General features: G+C 24.3%; 10 protein-coding genes across 10 annotated transcripts in view; 6 read left to right on the top strand and 4 right to left on the bottom strand.

Moving 5' to 3' along the window:
- Positions 1–3: 3 nt before the first annotated feature.
- On the bottom strand, positions 4–1,377 carry DDB_G0280153 (hypothetical protein; the record flags this gene model as incomplete). The annotated part of the gene is made up of 3 exons (XM_636182.1): positions 4–209; positions 500–1,075; positions 1,260–1,377. 3 exons carry the CDS (start codon positions 1,375–1,377, stop codon positions 4–6), a joined length of 900 nt encoding a protein of 299 aa, XP_641274.1.
- A 59-nt stretch (positions 1,378–1,436) lies between these two features.
- On the top strand, positions 1,437–1,580 carry DDB_G0280151 (hypothetical protein; the record flags this gene model as incomplete). The annotated part of the gene is made up of 1 exon (XM_636181.1): positions 1,437–1,580. One exon carries the CDS (start codon positions 1,437–1,439, stop codon positions 1,578–1,580), a length of 144 nt encoding a protein of 47 aa, XP_641273.1.
- A 446-nt stretch (positions 1,581–2,026) lies between these two features.
- DDB_G0280149 (hypothetical protein) lies at positions 2,027–6,370 on the top strand (the record flags this gene model as incomplete). The annotated part of the gene is made up of 7 exons (XM_636180.2): positions 2,027–2,369; positions 2,524–2,706; positions 2,774–3,067; positions 3,131–3,427; positions 3,495–3,815; positions 3,886–4,203; positions 4,278–6,370. 7 exons carry the CDS (start codon positions 2,027–2,029, stop codon positions 6,368–6,370), a joined length of 3,849 nt encoding a protein of 1,282 aa, XP_641272.1.
- Positions 6,371–7,669: 1,299 nt separating this feature from the next.
- On the top strand, positions 7,670–9,310 carry ddx47 (DEAD/DEAH box helicase; the record flags this gene model as incomplete). The annotated part of the gene is made up of 1 exon (XM_636179.1): positions 7,670–9,310. One exon carries the CDS (start codon positions 7,670–7,672, stop codon positions 9,308–9,310), a length of 1,641 nt encoding a protein of 546 aa, XP_641271.1.
- A 194-nt stretch (positions 9,311–9,504) lies between these two features.
- DDB_G0280145 (glycoside hydrolase family 63 protein) lies at positions 9,505–12,402 on the bottom strand (the record flags this gene model as incomplete). Its single annotated transcript, XM_636178.1, has 4 exons — positions 9,505–10,743; positions 10,845–11,156; positions 11,242–11,846; positions 11,952–12,402. 4 exons carry the CDS (start codon positions 12,400–12,402, stop codon positions 9,505–9,507), a joined length of 2,607 nt encoding a protein of 868 aa, XP_641270.1.
- A 796-nt stretch (positions 12,403–13,198) lies between these two features.
- Positions 13,199–14,635, bottom strand: pyr56 (bifunctional UMP-synthetase; the record flags this gene model as incomplete). The annotated part of the gene is made up of 1 exon (XM_636177.1): positions 13,199–14,635. The coding sequence occupies one exon, from the start codon at positions 14,633–14,635 to the stop codon at positions 13,199–13,201; it is 1,437 nt and encodes a 478-aa protein (XP_641269.1).
- A 283-nt stretch (positions 14,636–14,918) lies between these two features.
- On the top strand, positions 14,919–15,611 carry DDB_G0280373 (hypothetical protein; the record flags this gene model as incomplete). Its single annotated transcript, XM_636176.1, has 2 exons — positions 14,919–15,450; positions 15,571–15,611. The coding sequence occupies 2 exons, from the start codon at positions 14,919–14,921 to the stop codon at positions 15,609–15,611; spliced, it is 573 nt and encodes a 190-aa protein (XP_641268.1).
- Positions 15,612–16,124: 513 nt separating this feature from the next.
- DDB_G0280371 (hypothetical protein) lies at positions 16,125–17,744 on the top strand (the record flags this gene model as incomplete). Its single annotated transcript, XM_636175.1, has 1 exon — positions 16,125–17,744. One exon carries the CDS (start codon positions 16,125–16,127, stop codon positions 17,742–17,744), a length of 1,620 nt encoding a protein of 539 aa, XP_641267.1.
- Positions 17,745–18,125: 381 nt separating this feature from the next.
- DDB_G0280143 (Rab escort protein) lies at positions 18,126–20,420 on the top strand (the record flags this gene model as incomplete). Its single annotated transcript, XM_636174.1, has 4 exons — positions 18,126–18,220; positions 18,329–19,519; positions 19,617–19,768; positions 19,873–20,420. The coding sequence occupies 4 exons, from the start codon at positions 18,126–18,128 to the stop codon at positions 20,418–20,420; spliced, it is 1,986 nt and encodes a 661-aa protein (XP_641266.1).
- Positions 20,421–20,554: 134 nt separating this feature from the next.
- The window catches only part of DDB_G0280141 (hypothetical protein), a gene marked incomplete at both ends in the record, with an annotated part of 1,939 nt that continues 94 nt past the window's right edge, over positions 20,555–22,399 (bottom strand). Inside the window, 2 exons of the mRNA XM_636173.1 lie at positions 20,555–21,502; positions 21,591–22,399. The exon at positions 21,591–22,399 is cut by the window's right edge and continues 94 nt beyond it. Of these exons, the coding sequence (XP_641265.1) occupies positions 20,555–21,502; positions 21,591–22,399 (1,757 nt within the window). The remainder of the gene's footprint in view (positions 21,503–21,590) is intronic.

Raw genomic sequence — 22,399 nt, 5'->3', positions numbered from 1 at the left:
AAATTATAATTCAATATGTTCACCAAAACCATCGTCATCATCTGGATTATCAAAAGCACAATTAGCTGGAATAATCATAGGTTGTTGTGTTGTCGCTATTGCAATAACTGTTGCAACTGTTGTTACAACCAAAAAGAAAAGAAATCTTAAAAAAAAAATGAAAGTTTTTAGTAATAAATTAATAGCAATGAAATAATAAAAAGGAATTTCTAAAATAAAAAAAATAATTAAATAAATATTTCTATTTATTATAAAACAATTTTTAAATAACCAATATTATTATTTATTTTATTATTTTCTAAGGATTATCATTTGTAAATTATTAATTATATGAAAGATTTTTACTATTATTCTTTCAAAATATTCAATACTTTTGTGAATTCTTTTAATGCCATTTCATTTTTGAGTAGCCTTTGTTTAAGTCTTTCATCTGAATTTTTAGCATCTATTCTTAATTTTTCAACTTCTGATTCTAAACTCTTAATTAATTCATTTTTACTATTTCCATTATCATCATCTTGATTTATAGGTTTTAATTTTTGAGAGTGATTGTCATTTTCTTTAATTAGATTATTATTATTATTATTATTATTATTATTATTATTATTATTATTAGTATTATTATTATTATTATTATTATTATTATTATTATTATTATTATTATTATTATTATTATTATTATTTATTTCTTTTTTTTTTGATTTTTGAGATGACTTTGTATCATTTTCTTTTATTTGATTATTATTAGTAGATAATTCTTTTTGTTGTGTTAAGCTTTTTTTTTTTAATTTTTTATTTTCATTTTTTAATGTGTTATTTATTGTTTTTAATTCTATATTCGAAGCTTCTAATTTATCCTTTTCATTAAATAGTTGTTCATTTGTTTCAGTTACTAATTTGTTTTTTTCTTTTAATAAATTAATTTCATTTATTTGTTTAGAAATTGTATTTAAATAAGTAATATTAAATTGATCTAAATTATTATATTTAGTTTTTAATTCTGTTAATTCTTTTTTTACTATTTCCAATTCGTTCATTTTACTGGAATGTAAATGGGTCAGAAAAGGATAATATTCTAAAAAAAAAAAAAAAAAAAAAAAAAAAAAAAAAGAAAAAAATTTTCGTTAATGCAAGAAAACGTTCCACTTTTTATTATGAAAAATCATTTTAAAAAAAAAAAAAATTAAAAAAAAAATTAAAAAAACAATATTATTGATATTTTTAAATTTTTTTTATTTTTTTTTTTTTTTTTTACAAACTGAAGCATATGTAATTTATATCCATTTTCAACAAGATTAAATCAATTTCAATTAATTCAAATTCAGATTCAGATTTAGATTCCTTTTCAAATAAATAATTGATCCAATTCAAATCCATAATATTATAATAGTAGTAACACAATAACACAGTGCATAAATAATAATAAATAATTAATAATGAGTCAAGTTGAAAAACCATTAAAATTTTTATTTATTAATTTTGAATTACCACAATCTAAAAGAGTACAATTTGAAAAGATTATACAAACACAAACACCACAATCATCTACACATTTATCACAAACAACAAATGAACAATAAAAAAAAAACATTCAGATAACATTAATAAAAAAAGATTAAAATGAAATTGAAATAATTGGGCTTGTGGGAAAAAAAAAAAAAAATTGGAAAAAGTTTATTTGAAAAAAGTGGGTTGATTTTAATTTTTTTGGTTTTTAAAATATCCAACTAAATTATTAGGAAAGTATTTTTAATCATCCCACCCATCAACTATTTAAGAGCATTATGTTTATTTTATATTTTTCGGAAAGACTTTAGCCTACTACTCCAATATTTATATACTTTTATTTGAATCTTTTTTTTGAAACCCATTTTTTTAAATTGATTATTAAAAACTAAGAACAACATTAGAAAACCAATAAAAGAACTTTTCAAGCCACTAAAATTTTAATTTCTTTATTCTTAAGTTTTATTTTTTTTCTTTCTTTTTTTTTTTTTTTTTTTTTTTCATTTGTTTCAGTAACAAAATGAATAAATTTTTTATTTGTACTGTTATTATTATTTTATATTTAAATTTTACTTTATCAATTTTTGTTTTACAAACAAATTTTAAAAATAAATATGCAACATTTGGGGGATGTAATTTTGAAACTTCAATAGTCATTGACAGTGAAGAAATTGAAAACATTGATTGGGTCGCCCTGGATAATACTACAACTATTTTCCAATACCAGTTAGAGAAATTTAGTGGTACAATCACTTCACCTGTATATTTTTCAGCAAATATTGGAGATATAATTTTTTATGTCAATGTTACTTCTAAAAATCCAAGCTCTTCCCAAATATTTCCTCAAAAAATTATATGTTATGGTAAATATTAATAAAAAATAATAAAAAATAATAAAAAATTTACTAACAAAATAAAAAATATCAGATACTCCTAAAAATCTAAAATTTGTACCAATTTCCAATTATACATTTAATTTTTTTAAATCAACATATAGTTTATATGTTAATATTACAGGTTTGGAAGATAATACAGACCCACCATGGTTATCAACATTTAATGTTGATGTTTTTAGTGCATCTCTTTCTTTTGATTTTAATAAATATAAACTAACATTTAGGGGTGCACCAGATGATTTTTCACCAATTTGGAGTATATTTATAGGATCTGAACAATATGATCTCCCATCCCCAAAAAAAAGTATGTATATTTAAAAAAATATTTTTCAATATTCGTAGTGGATTTCAAACTAATAAATAAAACATAGGTTCAATTAGTTACGATAATATGACAATACTTCATTATGAACCAAGCGAATTTGAAATGATTTCCTCTTTTGACTATCCCCAATACTGGTTCACTTTTAAACCAATTGAAAGATATCCATATATCAATGTGATGGAATCTCCATTTAAACCAAAGGTAGTCTCGAGTAATATTGATGGAACCTTTAACTATTTCATAAATCTAAAATCAATTTATTATGGGAGTCTAAACTTTAAATTACAGTATCAAAATTATTCAAAATTATCAAAAATTAAAAAAATATATAATAATACTTGTAAGTTTTGAAATATAAAAACAAAAAAAAAAAAAAAAAAAACTAACAAATAAAAAACTTTAGATTTTCTATTAAATATTTCAAATATAACAACCAATGAAATTGTTTTGAACAATAATAGATTATTTAATATTAATTGTTTTATAAAGAACCAAATAAATAGAAAAGAAATTGAATATACTTGGAAAAGATTTCTTTGGGATACCACATCAGTTGCTGGTTTTCCATTTGGATATGGTAGTGGAAATAATAATGAATTTATAATGGATTTTTCAGTTTTAACAACATTAAATTTATCTGATCAAGGATATACATTTGATATTGGTGGAGAAACAATAAATTTTAATGGTCCCAATACAAGTATGTTATCACATATTATTATATCCCTTTATTGTTTATTTTATTAACTAACCACAATTATACAAAGATTCATCAGGCCCAACAATTTTAGAGTATAGAGAACAAGATTATTTTTTCAATGTTAGAAGGGTTTATTTGAAATATTCGACCCAATTTAGTATTTCAAGTATAATATTAAATAGTTATAGTGGGGGTTATAAATCAAATGGTATTTATCAATATTATTCAACAGATTTCAATATATTAAGTGGTGATTTAAAAAATGGTGAATTGGAGTTTTTCTATCAATATAATATAATGAGTGGACCTGATTTTGAAATTTTGCTAACTGATACAAATTCTATTTCCACCGAACTATTGCTATCTTATCCTGTTTTAAATAATTTTGGTATGTAACATACAATATTTATTTTTTGTTTTTTTATTTATTTATTAATCGTAGTAATTATATTTTATAGGATTTAATGTTGAATCAATATCAAATATAAGTTTCTTATTTAATGATGTTAATTTAACAAACTCATATGGTTATAATATTATGTATCTTGAAACAAATGATTCTCCATTGTCATTTGATCCATATCTTCAAATAATACCTCAATGGGATAATATAACAATTAATGGTGAATGGATTAATTCAAGATATGAATTTAAATTTTTTATGCCTCCAAATATTGTTCCAGGTGATTTTGAATATGCAATTAGAACACCAGGTTTACATTATATTTTAAATACTGAATTACCTTATGAATACCAATTGAATGTAATATGTGATCGTATGTAAAACCTATTTTATTTAATCAATATTAAAACAATATTAATTAATTTTTTATTTTTAACAAAATTTTAGGTATTGATTTAATGGGACCAATTGTAACAACAATGAATAAAAATCCAAGTTTAGGTGTGGCATTAATAGATAATGAAAATTATAATATTAGTTGGGTAGTTACAATTAATGATTATTCAGGTTTCAATAATGGTTATGTTGTTGTTATTGGTTCAATTGATAATATTCTTTATAATGTTTCAATTGTTTCACCAATTGAATATTCAAATGAACTTACATATCAAATCAATATAACATTAAATAATAATACATGTACGTCTCAAACATACTCAATTGCAGAAATGGTATTGTATGATAGATATGGTTTAAATTCAACTTTCTTTATGAATAAAGCTATAGATTATACTCCAAATATCAATCCATTATATCCAATTAAAGATAAAAGTTTTTTCTCAATTGAAACTGAATGTCCAGGTGGTGTTTTCACTCAACCAGAATTAAAATCATTTGATTTTGAACCAAAAAGTATTAATGTTGGATCATTAAATAGAGATGTAACATTTACATATGAAATTTCAATTGGATCAGGTATTAAAGAATATCCAATTGTTTATTTAACAAGTGCAACTTTCCAAAAAATTAAATGTAATGATGTAATTACGACACAAGTAAATTCAACATTCAACCAATACAAATGTACATTAACAATACCGTATGGATTTGGATTACCACAAGATATTATGGTTAATCTTTATGGTTTAATTGGATTTGGTGAATACTTTGGTTACTCATCGCCTACATTAAGAACCATGGGATATCCATTTTTAATTGAAACAAGCTTCACTGTAATGGATTCTCAGAGTCCTGGATTAATTACAGGTACAAGTCTAATATCAACAGAAGGTGGTTCATTATTGATATATGGTAAATTCCCAATAAATGGTGATTTTAATGTTGAATTCAGTCAAGGTTATTCATTAACACCTTCAAAGAAATCTGGTTCAATTATTAAAGTCGATGATGTAAAACCATCAAATGATCCATTTACAATTTCAATTAAAAATGGAAATTCAAGATCAAACATGTACACAATCACACCATACAGAATTAAATACTTTAGACCAATTTTAACATCCAAATGTAGAGGTACACCAATTTGTGGTGGTCCAACCCAGGGTACCTGCGATGATGTATTAGGTTGTATTTGTAATTCTCCATGGGTTGGTGTAGATTGTAATTCTAAAGTTATTGTTGTGCCTCAACCAGAATTCAATAATACATCTCCAACAATTATATTAAATGGTACATCAGACAATTCAGAATCAAGCATTGTTGCTTTAGTAAGTGTTGTAGCAATTAGAGAGATCGATTATAATAATAAAGTTTTACATATGTATTCATTTGATAAATGGGATTATATTTCAAATAATTCTAAATTATCAACATATTCATCCAATATTATAAATAAAAATGGAACAACAACACCAATTTCAGTTAGTATTGAATACTTTGAAAATGAAAGAAAAATTGAATTTGCAGGTCAAGAAATTAAAATGAAACCATCATCAATTAAATATACAATTTATATTGAGAAATATCCATTTTCAACTAGATTGAGCCAATTGCAATTAATTTTATCAGCAACTGCTATAATTAATTCAGATTCAGATTCATGTTCAAATAAAGAATTTGATAGCACAACGAGTCAAGGTTCAGATTTTATTAAATTATCAATATCAAATAAAAGTTTATATGGTAGATTAATTAAAAGAGCATTGGTTGATTCAGTTCCAATTACAATTTCAAATGAATTATTAGATAAATCATTAGGTGCAATTAGTGATTCGCACACATCTCAATCATTTATTGGTATTAATGTACCAATCTATAACAAAAATGTAATAATTGATCCAGATTTCTCATTACTTCTCAATTCAAATCCATCAACAACAAATGATAATGAAAATTCAATATGCTCACCAAAACCATCATCTGGATTATCAAAAGCACAATTGGCTGGAATTATCGTTGGTTGTTCTGTTGCTGCTATTGCAATAACTTTTGCTACTATTGTTACAATATATAAAAAGAAGGTCATTGCTAAACAAATGAAAACATTTTCAGCAAAATTAAAACCAATGTCTGAAAATTAAAAAAAAAAATTCTGTTAAATCTTAAAATAAAAAAATAATTGGAAGTTCATAAATATCACTCTTTTTTATAATTTTATCGTTTTTTTTTTCCAATCTATTACTTTGAAAATTTACAATTGATTCTTTGAATATTGAAAAAAAAAATTTAGTAATAGAGTGAAAATTTAAATTCTACAATGATTTCCCAGACTAATAGTTATTTAAATTTTTTTTATCTAAACTGTTCAAAATATCCTATTCTTTTAATTATTCATATATTTCTATTACAATCACCCCTCTAATATTATTAAACCTAACCAAGTTTTGATGTTAATGATCCCTTCATGTATTATTGTGCGAAAAATAATAAATCTTTTTTCATTTTGTTTCTAAACAAATTTAATTTAAAAAAAAAAAAAATTAAAAAAAAAAAAATTGAAAGCAGGAGTGAGAGCTCTGTTTGCAAATATTCACCTTAGGCATCAAAGTCTAAAGACGAATTTTATTAATGCTCCAACAAAAAAAATAATAAAAAACACCATTTAGTGTTTTTTATTTTTTGAATTTAATTTAAACAATTTTACATTGGTAATATTTATTTATTTTTTTTATTGATACAATTTGAAATGACGAAGGAAATAATTTCCTTGGTTGAATTAATTAATTAATTAGTTTAGTTAATGGCATAGTGAATGGCAACTTCCAATTGCAATTCCAACAGATGAACTGTAGCTAAGGCCAACTGAACTTTGGTAGCTTCTAACTTGGTCAGTGATTTTCACATTTTTTCATTTTTAAATGACAAATGTGGAAGATATAATTTGTTTATTGTATGTTTCACCTTGAAAATGACCATGACCTGAGCATTTAATAACTTTTTTTTGAAAATTGGAACAATTATTTATTTTTATTTTTATTTTTATTTTATTTTTATTTTAATTCCTTTTTTGTGAAGCGAATAATTTTTTGAAGGTGGACATCCATTTTCAATTTATTCCAAGTTTGTTAATTGATTCTCTTTAATCTTTAATATATGTAATAATAATTTCATCAATATTTAATTATTTCTTTTTTAAATTCCTTTAAATTTATTATTATTTTATTTTATTTTGGTTTTGATTATCAATTTAATTTTAACTTAAACTATTTTTGTTCACATCCATGTTTATTTAAAAAAATTATAAAAAAATAAAAAAAAAAAAAATAAAAAAATAAAAAAAAAAATAAAAAAAAAAAAAAAAAATTAAAAACCGAATGAAACGAGAAATTTTTTTTTTTTATTTATTTTTTATTTTTTTTTTTATTTATTAATATAAAACAATGGCAATCACAGACATAAAAAAAAAACCAACATTAAAAAGTAATGGTAGTGCAGTTGTAAAAAAAACAACTACAACATCAATAGCAGCAGCACCAAAGAAATCGACATTGACAGAAAAACCAAAACAAATTGTAAAAAAAGTAATTAAAAAACAAGAGGAAAAAGAAGTTAAAGAAGAAGAAGAAGAAGAAGTTAAAGAAGAAATTAAAAAAGAAATTAAAAAAGAAATTAAAAATGAAGAATTAGATGAAGATTCATTATTAGAAAAAGAAGAAGAAGAAAAAGAGATTGAAGAATTTATAAATAATACAAATCAAAAGAAATCAGAAGAAGAGGAAAAGAAATATGAGAATGTTACATTTGAATCATTGGGAGTTCACCCACAAATTATTGATGCATGTAATAAATTAGGATTTAATAAACCAAAAGAGATTCAAAGGGAATCTATTCCATGGGCATTAAAAGGTAGAGATATTATTGGGTTGGCACAAACTGGTTCTGGTAAAACAGCAGCATTCGTAATTCCAGTATTACAAAAGCTATTGGAAGCACCACAAGGTTTATTCTGTTTAGCATTGGCACCCACTAGAGAATTAGCATATCAAATTGCCGATCAATTCAATGCAATCGGTTCAACGATTGGTGTGAAAACTTGTGTATTAGTTGGTGGTATTGATTCAATGTCACAATCATTGGCATTGGCAAAGAAACCACATGTGGTCGTAGGTTCACCAGGTAGAGTTTTACATCATTTGGAGCATACAAAAGGTTTCAATTTACGTTCTATTAAATACTTTATTATGGATGAAGCCGATCGTTTATTCTCTGCAGATTTCGAAGAGGAAGTTAACAACATTCTAAAAGTGATACCAAAAGAGAGAAACACATACCTTTTCTCTGCTACAATGACATCAAAAGTTGCAAAACTTCAAAGAGCATCATTGGTTAATCCAGTGAAAGTTCAAGTTGCATCAAAATATCAAACTGTAGATACATTACTTCAACAATACCTTTTCGTACCATTTAAATATAAAGATTGTTATTTAGCATACATTTTAAATGAATTGGCGGGTAATTTAACCATTATTTTCACATCGACTTGCGCATCATCCACAAAGATTGCAATGATGTTAAGAAATTTAGGATTTGGTGCAATTCCAATCAATGGTGATATGGATCAAGGTAAACGTTTAGCATCTTTAAATAAATTTAAACAAGGTACAAAATCAATTCTAGTGGCAACCGATGTTGCTGCTAGAGGTTTAGATATCCCATCAGTTGATTTAGTCATCAATTATGATGTACCAACCAATTCAAAAGAGTACGTTCACAGAGTTGGTAGAACTGCTCGTGCTGGTAATTCTGGTCGTGCCATCACTATCGTCACTCAATACGATGTTGAAATGTATCAACGTATTGAATTTGTTTTAAAGAAAAAGTTGGATTCTTTCCCATGTCAAGAAGAAACAGTTTTAATCTTTTTAGAAAGAGTTCAAGAAGCTCATAGAATTGCAACAAATGAATTAAAAGATAAAAATTATTCAAGTTCTTCTGATAGACATTCTGGTGATTCTGAAGGTTCAATTGATATAAATAAAAGAAAAGTTATTAAAAAAGTTCATAAAAAGAAAAAGTATTAAAAAATAAAAAAAATAAAAAAAAATTTATCAATCTATTCAATAATGGAATATGGTAAAAAAAAAACAAAGAAAATAAAAATTAATTAAATATATATATTTTATTTATTTATTTTTTTTTTTATTATTACTATTTTTATTTTTTATTTTTTTTTCTTTTTTTTATTTTTATTTTTTTTAAAATTTTTTTTTTTTTTTTAATATTGTTCAGAAGAAATTAAAGAAACTAAAGCAGTCCAACCATTAAATGGACGATTTCTTGTACCTAAACCAGTTATTGGATCATATTGTTCATAGATATTACCAGTTTCAGAGTAAATATTACCAATGTTATTGATGAGATTGAATCTGAGTGTTTGATAACATTCATTGATTGAAGGAGTTTTTGTATAGAATTTATTCATAGAATGAACAAAGAGATAATTGATATTGATCCAAATTGGACCTTTCCAATAGTTTTCATGAGTACCGAAATTCTTATCCTTTAAAGACATTGAACGAATACCCCATCTTGACCAAATTCCATTAACATCTTTGAGAGTGGTTAAGAGTGGTGAAAGTTTTGCAGAATCAACATCCAACACACCCAATAACATTGGGAAATAATTCATGTAACCATAAGTTCTAATAAACTGTTTACTACCATTCTTGTGAATTAAAATGTCATGGAAAAGATTCTCTTCCTCATCCCAATGCATTTGCTCAATATTTGATCGAATCAATGTAAATTGTTTGAAATAAAGTTCAGATTTCTCTTGATTCTTATTATCACTACCACCTAAATATTTTGTAAGAGTTGATAATGATTTTGCAAAGAAAGCAACCCAACTATTTAAATCCACATGTATCTCTGAAGTCGATGGTTCCAATGCTCTTGGATAATCATCTAATCCAGATGCCAATGTATGATTAACCTTTCTACCTCTCCAACGGAATGAATTTTCAATTAAACCTGATGATTGAGTATTCCAATAATATTGATAAAATCTTTCAATTCTTGGTAATGCTGAATGTAAAAATCTTTGAATTGAATCATACTCTTTATTATTTTCAATAATAACTGAAAGATCTCTAATCATATTAATTTTAAAATTATTACTATCAACATTATTATTATTATTATTATTAGTTGTTGTTCTCTCTTTATATGCTTGTGAAATCTCTAATAATTTATTAATTGCTAATATGATTGATGGTGGATTTGCAATATTTGGTAATTGTAATCTAAATTCCTCTGGTACCATTGATGCTGCTTCAAGTCCAAGAATTTGTTCTCTTGGTATCCAACCATTTTCATCCATAATATTTAACCAATGTGATAATGATTCAATTGTTAATTCAACATCAAATGTTGATGCTAATAATTGTTGAAATCCTTCATCCCATAAAAATCCTCTTGGAAATGCTGGTCTTGATGGTGTTGCTGAAAATAATGCCTTTTTTTTAATTTTATTTTGTTTTTTTAAAATAATAAAAATAATTAATATATTAATATATTAATATATATTGATTAATTTATAATAAATATTAAACTTACAACTGGTTTAGATTTAATAATTTTATCAGATTTTAAAGATTTCTTTGTAATACCACTACCATACCAATAACCGAAACCACCTAATAAATTACTTAGTGACTCTTTTGATACTTTATAAATTTCTGGTTTATGTTTTTTTAATTTTTCACCAAGGAATTTCTTATTAAATTTATCATCAAATTGTTTTTCAAATTTTGAATATGTTTTATCAAATTCTGAACCTGTTAAAATTGATTTAACAATTTCTTCAACTTTTTCTTCTGATAATTCTTTTTCATTATGAAATTCATGTGAAATAAATGAAATTTCAATCTATATAAAAATAAAAAATAAAAATTAGTACATATATTTATATATATCTATATATATATATATATATATATATATAATACTTTACATTAAATGGTACAGTTAAAACTCTTTGAACTGCAATAACATTTGAATTTTGTTTAAGTTTATTTGGTAAAGTTGGAATAAAATGTTTAAATCTTTGAGTATGCCAAGTACGGAAGACAGCTTCATTGTGTTGATTAAAATCTTGGTCAAAAATATTATTAAAAACATTCCAATTTGAATTTAAATCATAGTTTGATGAACCATAGAATCTCCAATCACATAAATCTTTTTGACTATCTACTAAATTATATTCTTCTTTTCTCATTTCTTCTAAACAATTATTATTATTATTATCATCATTATCATTTGATGATTTTATATCTTTAAAATGTAAAGTGTATTTTCCAATTTCTGGATGTTCACCTTTTATATGTATATTATTATTATTATTATTATTATTATTATTATTATTATTATTATTATTATTATTATTATTATTATTATTATTATTATTATTATTATTATCTGCTATATTAATATTTAATCCATTTTCTGATGATTTCTTTAAACTTTCATCATGTATATAATAAATTAATGAGACCAATGGTACTCCTCCTTTATTTGTATAATTTGATTTACCACTAATTCTAACTGACCAATCACCACCTTTTAAAAATTATATAGAAATTGTTATATTATTAGTATTGGAATTGGATTATTTTGAAAATTAAAAAAATAAAATTGGAAATATTTTTTTTTTTTTTTTTTTACCTTTTTGACCAGAATTTTTAATAAATGAAGTTGTTAAATTTAAATGACCTTGAACATCAATAATTTCTTGAGAACCAAAGTTTTTACCATCATGTTTTGTCCATGTATAACTTTTGATACCATTATCACCACCTTGAACTACTTTATAATGAAATTTATTATAGGTTCCCATTCCAATATTTGGTGTTGACCAAATTAAACCTGTATTAATTGGTAAAGTTGATCTTGATTTCATACCAAAATAAGTATGAGGTCTATAGGTACCCCAGTATAATGTATCATTTAAACCATTTAACCCTATAGGAATTTGATCTAATGATTCTGTTTTTTTTTTTGTTGATTCATCTCTTTCACTCTCCACTGTTGTTGTTTCATCTGATTTAATTAATGATGAAAATGTAATTAAAATTAATAATAATAAAGATGATGTTATTATATTAATTTTTTTCATTCTATAATTTGGTTTTTTATATTTTCACTAAATGACACATTAAGATGATTAACCTTTTTGTTTTTTTATTTTATTTTTTTTTTTTTTTTTTTTTTTCACAAAAAACTTTTTTTTTATTTTTTTTATTTTTTATTTTTTTTATTTTTTATTTTTTTATTTTTTTTTGAATTTGAAAAAAATAAAAATAAAAATAAAAATTTAATGATGAAACACTTGAGGCGCGGGTTTGTGAAATCAATAAAAAAACTTTAATGTGTTTTTTATTTTTATTTTTATTTTTTTTATTTTTATTTTTTTTTTTTTATTTTTTATTTTTTATTTTTTATTTTTTATTTTTTTTTTTTTCCGGCTGGTAGATAAAGACTCGAATTATTTGAATTTAATATATGAATTTGAAAAAATTATTCGAAAATTAAAATTTGAAAATGATAAAAAAAAAAAAAAAAAAAAGAATGAAAGTAAGATAAGATATGAAGAAAAAAAAAAAAAAAAAAAAAAAAAAAAAAAAAAAAAAAAAAAAAAAAAAAAATAATATAAAATAAAAAAAAAGTTATTTGTTAAAAAAAAAAAAAAAAAAAAAAAAGACATTTTTGTCATCATTATGCAACCAGTTTCGAATACATTTTTTTAAAAAAAAAAAAATATCAAAAAAAGGTTTTTTTTTTGGTCTGAAAGTCATTCGACTGGTTTTTTTTTTTTTTTTTCCAGAGATTTTTTTTTTTTTTTTTTCCAGAGATTTTTTTTTTTTAATTTTGTTTTATTTTTATTTATTTATTTATTTATTTATTTTTTTAATTTAAAATTTTGATTGATAAGTTTCCCAAGCAGCAGTTCTATATTTATTTGCAACAGATTTTGGATCATTACTTTGATAAATACCTCTACCAACAATGATAACATCAGTATTCTTTTCTTTAATGATATATTCTGGAGTATTATATTGTTGACCCATAGCATCACCAGTTGAATTGAATTGAACACCTGGAGTCATTAAAACCAAACCATCAGTCATTGATGGTAATCGTTCTTGACAAATTAAACCCATAACCTCCTCTTTGTTATTATTTGCCATTTCAATCATTTGAGTTGTATAATCACCAACACACAAAGAACCTTTTGATGACATTTGAGCCAATAATAATAAACCTGAACCATACTCTTTCAAACCTGATTTGAAACCATCGACAATGGATGAACCTGCGACACCATGTACGGTGACCATGTCTGCCCATTTTGAGATTTTATAAACACCATTCTCAAATTGATATTTCACAGTGTTTCCAATATCTGCGAATTTTCTATCTTCAAAAATCAAGAAATTATGTTTTGCTGCTATGCATTTCAATGATTTAATAAACTCTTCATCATAATTATCAATGATATCAACATGGGTCTTCAAAACACAAATTTCTGAACCAATTGATTCTGCTAAATCTAAAAGTTGTTGTTTATCAGTTAAATCAGCTGCAACTGCAAGATTGGTCTTCTTGCTTGACATTAATGTGAATAATTTAGATGCCATTGGATTTGATGCAAGTTTAGCTCTCTCTTCAAATGGTTTATTAATAACAATTGGTGCTGGTGCTGGTGGGGCAAGGGTTGGTGGTAATGGTACTACTACATTACGATTGGCGTCTAAGAATGATTGAACCAACTCTAAAGTACGGCCGGTTAATTTACCAGCTTCGATTAAGGTGTTGATTAACTCTTCCATTGTAAAGACTGAGTGAAGACGGTAGCCTTGTTTCTCAAGTGCTTGTCTGGCACCTTGTTGACGATCTAATAACACGACTACGTCTGTAACTTTTAAACCAACTGAATTTAAATCTCTAACTGTTTCAAGTACACTTGCACCACTTGTTACTAAATCTTCAACAACCAATACATTGTCACCCTCTTTGAAACGACCTTCAATCAATTGTTTGGTACCATATGCTTTGGCTTCTTTTCTACGTACTACCATTGGAATATTGTTGGCAATTGACATACCTGTTGCAATTGGTAATGCTGTATATGGTACACCACATACTAATGCTGGTGTCTCTTGTGCATTACCAGATTTATAAACCTTTTGATACATCATCTCTGCAATTGCTGCTAACAATGGTGGTGATGATACTGTAACTCTAAGATCAATATAAATTGGTGAAATAATACCACTCTTTAATTTAAATTCTCCTAATTTAATTGCATCAATTTCATTTAATTTTAATACTAATTCTTTAATATTCATTTTATTTATTTATTTATTTATTTATTATTTTCAAACACACACACAACGAGTTTTAATTTTTTTTATTTTTTTTTTTTATTTTTAATTCCATTTTTCCGTAAAAAAAAAAAAAAGTAAAAAAAAAATAAAAATAAAAAAAAAATAAATTTTTTAAAATTTGCCGAACGATTAAAACGGCGTAATTAAATTATTTCAAAAAATAAAAAAAAAAAAAAAAAAAAAAAATAATTAAAAAAAAAAAAACCAATCTTAAAATCGAATAGGACAGAAAAAAAAAAAAAAAATGAGCACAGGAAATGAACAAGCAAAAAAAGTTTCTAAAACCATTTCAAAAGGTGCACCAACAGAAATCAAAAAAATAACAAAATCAAATAAATTAACAAAAGATGAAAAACCATTATCACCTGTATCAGAAACATTAAAATCAAAAAAAAAAGGAACCACAAAAACTACTACTACTACTACTACAACAACAACAACACCAACAGAAACAGAAACAAAAATAACAAAATCAAATAAATTAACAAAAGATGAAAAACCATTATCACCTGCATCAGAAGATATAGATTTAGATTCATTATTTGATTTAAAAAAACAAAAAAGAAAAGAAAATAAAGTTATTAAACAACAAGAATTAAAAGAAAAAGAAATTGAGGAAGCAACCACAAAGATTTCAAAGAAAAAGAAAAATGTAGATGATAAAGATGACTTTTTTGATAGTAGAGGTGTTAATTTCAAAGAAAGAAAAATAATAGATGGTTTACCAGTTTTTAGTGAAGAAGAATTAGGTTTAAATAAACCATATGCTGATGGTGGTATGTTTCATAAATATTTTTTTTATATTCTTTTAAACATATGTTTAAAATTTTATACTAATTTTTTTTTTTTTTTTTTTTTTTTTTTATATTTTCATAAAAAAAAAAAAAAAAAAATAGAAACTTCTGAATGTCCATTTGATTGTAATTGTTGTTATTAATTAGTGTTTGGAAAAAAAGTGTTAATAAAAAAAAAAATAAAAAAATTTTGTAAAAATAACTAATCGATTACATAATATTTTCAATACAGATATTATTAAATATCTATAATTGTATTTTTTTTTACCGAATTTCAGTTATTTTATTATTTTATTTTATTTTTTTTTTTAAAATTTTTTAATTTTTATTTTTTTATTTTTTATTTTTTTTCCACTTTTTTGTTTTTTCCCTGATATAAAAAAAAAAAAAAAAAGTTAATGAATCAATTATTTAGAAATTTTACACATCAAATTAAAAAAAGGAACTTTATAATAAATAAAAATATTAATATCAATAATACCATTAAATTAGACAATTATAATAATAATAAAAATAATAATAAAAATAATAATAATAATAATTTAAATAAAACTTTTTTAATTTTTGATAATTTTATTTTCAATAATAGCTTTAGATTTAATAGTACTTCAACAACTTTTAGAAATAAAAATAATAATAATAATAAAATAGAATTTATGAAACCATATATTGGAGCAATTGATCAAGGTACATCAAGTACAAGATTTATACTTTTCGATAAGAATGGAGATATAGTATTATCACATCAAATATTATTAACACAACATCATCCACATCCAGGATGGGTTGAACATGATGGTAATGAAATATTAGAATCTGTTAATAAATGTATTCAAGTTGTAATGAAACAATACTATGAAAATAATTTTGGTACAAAAGAAGATATTAAAGCAATTGGTATAACCAATCAAAGGGAGACAACTATCGTATGGGATAAGAAGACATCGAAGCCATTAAACAATGCCATAGTTTGGTGTGATACACGTACTAAAGATTTAGTAAACTATTTTAATAATAAAGCAAAGAAATTAATTGATGATAATAATATAATAGATAATAATAGTAAATCAACTACAGTAGTTGATGGTGCTCAAGGAGAATGTAAATTAGAGAGTAAGAATTATTTACGTGAAAAATGTGGATTACCATTAAGTTCTTATTTTAGTGGATTGAAATTGAAATGGTTATTTGACAATTGTGAATCGGTTAGAGAGGCATATGGACGTGGTGATTGTTTAATGGGTACCATTGATAGTTGGTTGGTTTGGAATTTAACAGGTGGTAAATGTCATATTACAGATGTTACCAATGCAAGTAGAACCATGTTAATGAATTTGAAAACTTTATCATGGGATAAAGAATTATGTGATTTCTTAGAAGTACCAATAGAGATTTTACCAAACATTCATAGTTCTTCAGAAATATATGGTCATGTGACAATGGGTGATGATGAGCAGCAGCAGCAGCAGCATCCATTACATGGTATACCAATTGCAGGTGTTTTAGGTGACCAACAAGCTGCAATGGTTGGTCAAATGTGTTTTGAGAAGGGTCAAGCTAAAAATACATATGGTACTGGCTGTTTCTTGTTATATAATACTGGTAATGATATAGTACATTCAAGAAATGGGTTGTTAACTACGGTTTGTTATCAATTTGGTAAAGATTCACCACCAATTTATGCATTGGAGGGTGGTGTAGCTGTGGCAGGTTCTGGTGTACGTTGGTTGATTGATAATATGGGTATTGCAGAGAGTAGTCAAGAGATTGAGGATTTGGCAAAGAGTGTACAAGATACTGGTGGTATGTATTTTGTACCTGCTTTTAGTGGATTATTCGCACCTTATTGGAGAGACGATGCAAGAGGTGTAATGGTTGGTTTAACTCATCATACCAATCGTTGTCATATAGCAAGATCTGTATTGGAGTCAACTTGTCTTCAAACATTTGAAGTTTTAGATGCAATGCAAAAAGATTCGGGAAATAAATTGGTAGAGTTACGTGTTGATGGTGGTATGGCTAAAAATAATTTACTCTTGCAAATTCAATCAGATTTACTTGGTTTACCAGTTGTAAAACCAATAAGTTTAGAAACTACTTGTTTTGGTGCTGCTTTCGCTGCTGGTATTGCAACTGGTGTTTGGAAAGAAACTATGCAATTTAAAATTGGTGGTAAATTCACTCCACAATTAGATGAAAATCATAAAACTCAAAAATTAAAAGAATGGAAAAAAGCAATTTCAAAATCTTTAGATTGGATTGATACAAAAAATTAATTTTAAATTTCAAAATCTTTAGATTGAGTCGATTCAAAAATTAAATTTAGATTTTAGAAAATGTAAATTTTTTTTTTTTTTTAGAACTAGATTAAAATAAGAATAAAAATAAAAAAAAAAAAAAAAAAACTTTTTTTTTTTTAGTATGTAAAATAATAAGAATTATTTCGTTGAATTTTTCCACAAACCAACGTTGCATAGGTTTTTTTTTTTTTTTTTTTTTTTTTTTTTTTCATTTTTTCATTTTTATTTTATTTTTTTTATTTTTTTTTTTTTAATTTAAAATATCACCACCACAACACACACAAAACTTTGTTTTATAAAATAAAAAAATAAGAAATATATAAATCAGTAAAAATAAAATAAAATTAAAGAATTACGATGGAAGAACATAGAAAAACTAGCACTTGGTTAGAAAATGATAAATTCGATTGTGTAATATTAGGTACTGGTTTAGTTGAATCACTAGTTGCAGGGTAATTAATAGTTAAAATATATACATATATTTTTTTTTCAATAACTTTGTTTAAATTAAAAATAATTCTAATATTTTTTTTAATTAATAATAAATAAAAACTTGCCAGTGCATTGGCAAGAGCAGGTAAACAAGTTTTACATTTTGATAAAAAAGTAATTTATGGTGGTTTTGATAGTTCATTCACTTTAGGTCAACTTACAAAAATTTTACAAGAATCTAATATAAATAACATCATTGATAAAAATGATTTGGTTCCACCATATTTTGAAAATGTAGTAATAAATAAACTTGTAAAAACACCATCACCACAACCAAATGAGGAAGAAGAAGATAAAAAAAGTAAACAAGATAATAAAGAAAATGAAACAATAACAACAACAAAAACCACAACAACAACAACAACCACAACAAACGAAAACAATAAAGAACAAAAAGAAGAAGAAGAAAATATAAAATCAATAGAAAATAAAGAATCGACAGAAATATTACAAGTTATTGATGTACCATTAGTAAGTGATAAAAGTTTAGAAGAATTAGGTAGATTATTTTCAATTGATATTTCACCAACATTATTATATGGACGTGGTGCATTGGTAAAGTTATTAATTTCATCATCAGCATCAAGATATTTAGAATTTAAATCATTGGATCAAAATTATTTATTTACAAATGGAAAAGTACATGAAATTCCATCAACTAAAGGTTCAATTTTTAAAGATAGTACATTCTCTTTGAAAGAGAAACGTTTAATTATGAAATTCATGGAATCAATTAGAGAATTGAAAAAGGAAGGATCAGATTTAGATGACGCTGAAAAAGAAGCCCATTTCAAATTATCAATCATTGAATTAGGAAAACAATTCAAAAGTTTCATTGACTATATTAAAAGTTTTAAATTCACTCAATTGGTTGAATCATTCATTCTATATGGTTTATCATTGATTCATGAGGATTTAGAATCGATTCCATTGGAAACTGGTATTGAGTCTGTATTCCTCTACACATCGTCTTTATTGGTTTATGGAGTTTCACCATTTTTAATACCATATTATGGCGTTGGTGATATTCCACAAGCTTTTTGTAGATTATGCGCTGTTTTTGGTGGTTCTTATGTTTTAGGTCGTACTGTCGATTCAATTCAATTCAATCAAGAAACTGGTAAAGTTAAATCAATCATTTGTTCTGAAGGTCAAACTATTCAAACAACTCATTTCATAACTTCTCCAAAATATTTAAATACAATTTCATCATCACAAAATAATTTAATTTTACCACAAAAAACTATTAGAAAAACTTAGTAAGTATATATTTTTTTTTTTAAAAAAATTAATTTATAATAATATAAAATTCATTTTTTTTTTCTCAATAATAATTAATAATTAATAATTTTTTAGTTCTAGATTTATTGGTATCATTGAATCAAAAATTATTGGTACTCAAAATGATTCATTCATTACAATTCCACCAAAATCAATTGGAAATAATAAAAATGTTATTAACATTTTACAATTATCTTCAATTTGTGTTCCATATAATAAGAATAAAGGTAATTATTATCATTAGTAATATTAATAATATTATATATTATATATTTTCGAATTATATTTTTATTAACATATTAATTTTTATTTTAATATTTTTTAATTATAGCACTTATTCATTTTACAACTTTAGCAGATTCAACAGCAGAAAATGATTTAAAACAATGTGTCGAACAAATATTAAATAATAATACTACTAAAAAAGATAATGATAAAGATAGTACTTCGCCAACATTGCTTTGGGGTTCTTATTTTAATTATTCAGTTGATTTCGTTGAATCAATTCATCAAGAAAATGATAATAATATTATAGTTTGTTCAGATTCACCAAATGGTCAAACTGTCGATTATGAATACCAAATTAATCAAGCAAAGAAAATTTTTGAAACAATTTGTCCTGGTCAAATTTTCTTGGAAAAAGTTCCAGATGCTGATGATATTATTCATTTCGAAGAGGCTGAAACTACAACTACCACTACTACCACTACAACTGAAACTACAAATGAAAATGAAAAAGAAACTGAAACTGAACAAGAAAAAGAACAAGAAAAAGAACAAGAAAAAGAAAAAGAACAAGAAAAAGAACAAGAAAAAGAAAAAGAACAAGAAAAAGAGGTAGAAAAAGAGGTAGAAAAAGATATCGAAAAAAAAGAATAAAAATATTTAATTTTAATTTAAAAAATAAAAAAAAAAAAGATTTTTTTTTTTTTTTTTTAAAGATATTTTATTATTAAGATATATGAAAATAAAATTAATTGTTATTGTTGTTGTTGTTTTTTATTTTATTACTACTAATTATTTGGTGATGACGATGATGATGACTGTTGATTTACAGATTTTTTAGAATTAAACATATTTTTAAAGAAGGAGAACCTTTTTCCTAAAAGAAATCGATGTCTTTTATCTCTTTTTGAGGAGGAACCATTTGAACTTGATTGACCAAACCCATTTTCGCTATTTCTTAAGTCTGAATCACTTGGTTTACGATTGTTTGAACCTTCAGCATCATTTGATGATTTATTTTTAGAATCATTAACGTAGGAGGCACCTTCTAATCTACTTTTTCTAAAGATGGAACTCTTCCCAACATACACCAAAGAATTTGCCATCATTAAACTACCATCCGTATTTGAGTTCCAAAATCTGGGGTCACCAGTATCAGAGGAAGGTGGGAAAAAGTTAAGGGCGACAACTCTACCTTTTTTCTTTCTTAAATCGGCAATTAATGGGACACCATTTGACCATTCTGCAACCAATTTAGCTTCGGGATTAATTGCACCTAAACAAAAGAAAGATGAACGGCCACCTTCCAATGATTTAACACCATGTAAAATTGGATGATCTGGAGCATGAATTTTACCCAAATTCAATGGTTTCTTACCATTGGTATCATGTTGTCTTGCTGGAATGATTGGATGATAATTTTGATCTAAAAATCTACCCTTGAGGAAACCATTTCTAAGATTATTACAATTGGTGAATACTGTAACCACTACACCACCACCATTATCAACATAATCTGATAAAACATCACCCATTAATTGACCATCTAAAAATGCTGATGAATTATAACTATAAATTAAAATACTTGTATACTTTTGTAATTCCTCTAATGTTGGTAACCTTTTTTGTGCATAAAAACTATCAACATTACCAATACCAACTGATCTTAATTTGGCACAAATATCATCCATACATGATGATTGTGATGTTGGTCCACCTAGTACTAAAAATGATGACTATAAAATAAAAATAAAATTAATATATGTTTTTATAATTATTTATAAAAAAAAAAAAAAAAAAAAAAAAAAAAAAAAAACTAAATACCTTTCTTAAATTATAATATTTTCTCCAAGAATTTTCAAATGGAGGTCTAATATAAGTTTTTAAACATGGATAATTTCTAAAACAAACTTTTCTAAAAATTGCTTCATCTTCACAAAGTCTTTTCCATAAACTGCAAACACTATAACATTTATATAAATCTTCCACATTTAAAATTTTGAAAATTCTTACTAAAACTTCCTCTGGTAAACCATTTACTAAACCATTGGCATCAAATGATAGAGTACTCTTTGATTGATATAATCTATTAAAAACTGGTGACATTAACATTGGTGATAGTATACTACTACTACCACTACTATTACTATTGTTATTATTATTATTGTTATCATTTGAAGATGATGTAGTTGTTGTTGTTGTAGTTGTAGTTGTTGTCGTTAATTTATTATGTAATGAAGTATCCATTGGTGAATATGATATCGGAGATTGCACATGTGGAGAACTCTTACTTCTAAACATTTGAGGTTTTCTATTTAAAATTGAATCACTTTGTTTAAATTGATTAGAGTTAAAAAATGAATTCATATTCTTTTCATTTTGACTATTATTTAATGATGATGATGAAGATGAAGTTGTAGTTGCTGGATTAAAATTATAATTTGATGGTGGTAAAAATTGTTTTTTCATTTCGTTGTAATTAAATATTGGTGGTGGTGAATGTAATTCATTTCTATTATTATTATTATTATTATTATTATTATTATTATTAATATTATTATTCGATGGTGATTGTATAAATTCTTGAGATTGTTGCTGTGGTAAAAGACTGGAATTTAATGGCGGGTCATAAA

The sequence above is a fragment of the Dictyostelium discoideum genome (assembly GCF_000004695.1).
Source record: "Dictyostelium discoideum AX4 chromosome 3 chromosome, whole genome shotgun sequence".
NCBI classification, from domain to species: domain Eukaryota; phylum Evosea; class Eumycetozoa; order Dictyosteliales; family Dictyosteliaceae; genus Dictyostelium; species Dictyostelium discoideum.
Note: the sequence above shows the minus strand (reverse complement) of the source record. Positions and strands in the feature narration are given on the sequence as shown.